At 59.5% G+C, this 3,040-nt stretch overlaps 1 protein-coding gene across 1 annotated transcript; it reads left to right on the top strand.

Moving 5' to 3' along the window:
* Positions 1 to 1,683: 1,683 nt before the first annotated feature.
* NEUROG3 (neurogenin 3) lies at positions 1,684 to 2,568 on the top strand. The gene has a single exon (XM_010852214.1). It carries the CDS (start codon positions 1,717 to 1,719, stop codon positions 2,362 to 2,364), a length of 648 nt encoding a protein of 215 aa, XP_010850516.1. The 5' UTR covers positions 1,684 to 1,716; the 3' UTR covers positions 2,365 to 2,568.
* Positions 2,569 to 3,040: the final 472 nt, after the last annotated feature.

The following is a 3,040-nucleotide window of genomic DNA, read 5'->3' as shown; positions in this document are numbered from 1 at the left end:
GGAGGAGGGGGTGCGGGGGGCGGGGTGCAGGAGTGGCAGCGGATGGCTGAGGGCTCTGGGCCTGCAATGGGCAGATCATTAAAGGTCAGAGAGAGGCTGGGTTAGCTTGAGGGCGTCCTCCCCCAGGTCACACTTACCTTGAAGCAGAAGACCACAGAGTGTCCAAGGCAGGGGACAAAAAGGATGAGTAGGGAAAGAAAGGAGGGATGATGTGTTCAGGCTCACTTTGGAAAGCTTTCCAGATGGCACTAACCAGAGTCGTGAAGAGTCCCTGCCCTGTGCTCACTGCCTGACCTCTGCCAAGGGGACAGGACCAGCTAGTGCAGACAGCCCCCGCCCATCTGTGATTGGATAGGAGGACTAAGAGAGAAAGAGTTGATCTGCTTCTGCAAGCACCGGCACTCCAGGGGCATTTAAAAGACACAGGGGCTTGCAGTGAACTCCTGGCCATCTCCTGACCCATTCTCTTCTGAGCTCTCCCTTTACATGCCCCATCGGATCCCTAGAGTACTGTCTGGAATTGTTTGTGGTGGAATGCCTCCTAGAGGTCCCACCATAGACATTCGCTGCCTCTGGGGCACGAAGATAATGTCTTAGATTTCTGAATGGTGAGGGGATAAGGGGAGAGGTTCTAAGCACCTACATCTAAGGAGTGTGGGCAGTGTCATCTCAAAGCCTGAGGGACGGCACTCAGCATCCCCAGAAGGTGAAGGTTTCTAAGTGTCAGGGAGGTAGGCAGGATCTCTCTCTGTGGTTGCCCCCGCCCCTCCCAAAGTGGAGTGTCAGTGAAACACCCCCTCTGAGTATTTGCTAACCTGACCCAAAGTGGAGGAGAGGAGAATGGCACTAGGAATAGTGGACACTCCTTTAAACTGATAGTATTCCTGGCTCCTTGTCCTTGCAGAGTGATTTGGAGCAAGCTGCCTCCTTTCTGAACCTGTTTCCCCTTGTATAACTCACGGGACGGACCCACCCGACTGACTTCCCAAAGCCCCCTTCAGGATACCAAGAAAAGGTCTGGACAGATGCCAAGGAAAACCAGAATAGGAGCAAAGCGATTTGAGGCTGCCAGACGCGAGCTAGACAAGACCCTTCTCACTGGGCGAGGCTCTTTGAGGAACCGAGAGTTGCTGGGACAGAGCCCGCGGGGAGAGAGCAAACAGAGCGGCGTTCCCCTCCCCCGACCCCAGCCCTTTGTCCGGAATCCAGCTGTGCCCCTTGAAGGGCGGAGCGGGCTCGCGTGGCGCGGCCCCCTGGCCCGAACGCTGATTGGACGGCGGCGCGGGCAGCAGTCGGGCAGGCACGCTCCTGTCCCAGGGCGCAGCAGATAAAGCGTGCCCAGGGGCACACGACTTTCGGCTCAGAAAATCCGCAGGGTCTCGCAGCTGCGCCAAGAGAGAGCAAGAGAAGCCCAGGACCCTCCTTTACACGTATCTTCTCTGGGGCCAGAAAACTTTCGAGCGGCAGAGCCTGCTTCTCAACTGAACTTGCAGACGGAAAAGCCAGTTCAGCTCACCGTTGCTCTCACTGCCTACCACTCTCTACCCCTTTGCGCCCTACAACAAGGTAACACCTGGAGCCACAGAGCGATGGGAGGAGGGGAAAGCGGGTCCTCTGGCCGGCAGGAGGTGGCTTTCTCTCGCATTTTCTCCCACCTGGCCCCAGGATTGGGAGTGACCGACCCACTCTTACCCTTACCTCTTACCCCGCCGCAGGATGGCGCCTCATCCCTCGTGTGCGCCCCCTGTCCAAGTGACCCACGAGACGGAGCAGCGCTTCCCGGGAGCCTCGGACGACGCAGTGACCTGCGTCGCATCCACTCCACCCAGCCCCACTCGCGTGCTGGAGAACTTCACCGAGACGGAAGGGGGCGCCTGCCGAGGGGCCTCGAGGAAGCTCCGGGCGCGGCGCGGGGGGCGCAGTCGCCCCAAGAGTGAGTTGGCTCTGAGCAAGCAGCGACGGAGCCGGCGCAAGAAGGCCAACGACCGCGAGCGCAATCGGATGCATAACCTCAACTCTGCGCTGGACGCGCTGCGCGGCGTCTTGCCCACCTTTCCGGACGACGCGAAGCTCACCAAGATCGAGACGCTGCGCTTCGCCCACAATTATATCTGGGCGCTGACGCAGACGCTGCGCATAGCGGACCACAGCCTCTACGGGCCGGAGCCGCTGGCGCCGCCCTGCGAGGAGCTGGCCAGCCCAGACAGCGGTTCCCCGGGAGACTGGGGCTCCCTCTATTCCCCGGTCTCCCAGGCGGGAAGCCTGAGCCCCGCCGCCTCGCTGGAGGACCGACCTGGGCTGCAGGCGCCTGTTTCTCCGGCCTGCCTGCACCCTGGCGCTCTGGCCTTTTCAGACTTTCTATGAAGGGTCCTGTCCGCCGCTGGGCAGTGGGTCCTGGGAGAAAGGGCAGGGGCGGAGGCTGTCGGAGATGCGCGGAGGCGGCTCTCAAACCTACTTGTTCCTCCTGCCTCTGGCTCACTGACCCCTGAGGGCCAGAGTGGCAGGCCGGGTTCAATGCCTTGGTCTTCTGCGCTACACTCTCTGCTGCTGCCCGCGCCAGTGGGCACGGCATACTCCGCGCATTTTAAGTCCTCTCCCCGTGGCCACCCCAAAATCTCCTGCAAAAAAACATGAGCGTGGTAGCACTACACAGCAGGAGACACCCACTGTCTCCCCGCCCCTACCCTCACTGATGTCTGTCTGCCGGTCTGTCTACCACTCTTCCCCCAATACTACTTCATCCAATATTTGGTCTCTCAGAGCTCGCTCTTGTTCCCCAGGTTGTGTTCTTCAAAATTGCCTCTGACCTCCTCTAGTCCCTGTCAAGTCCCGGGGGTTTGGGCCTTTCTACTCTGCCTTAATCCATGAAGGCGATGCTCTGCCTTCCCCTTGTGCACTTTTCCCGGAGCCATTGCCCTCGCAGGGGCAGGAGGCAAGGCGACCAACTGGGGCAGCGCCTCTACCACCACCCTGCAAACTGGAGCACCCTTGTCTTAAAAAAAAAAAAAAAATCAGCTTGTAAATGATGTAATGTCTCTTG

This window comes from Bison bison, unplaced genomic scaffold (assembly GCF_000754665.1).
Source record: "Bison bison bison isolate TAMUID 2011002044 unplaced genomic scaffold, Bison_UMD1.0 scf7180017864309, whole genome shotgun sequence".
Taxonomy (NCBI): Eukaryota; Metazoa; Chordata; class Mammalia; order Artiodactyla; family Bovidae; genus Bison; species Bison bison.
The sequence above is the reverse complement of the archived record's forward strand: the minus strand, read 5'-3'. Positions and strand labels throughout refer to the sequence as shown.

Coding starts and splice junctions, on each gene's coding strand:
- NEUROG3 (XM_010852214.1), top strand. CDS start 1,717: ATGGCGCCTCATCCCTCGTGTGCGCCCCCTGTCCAAGTGACCCACGAG.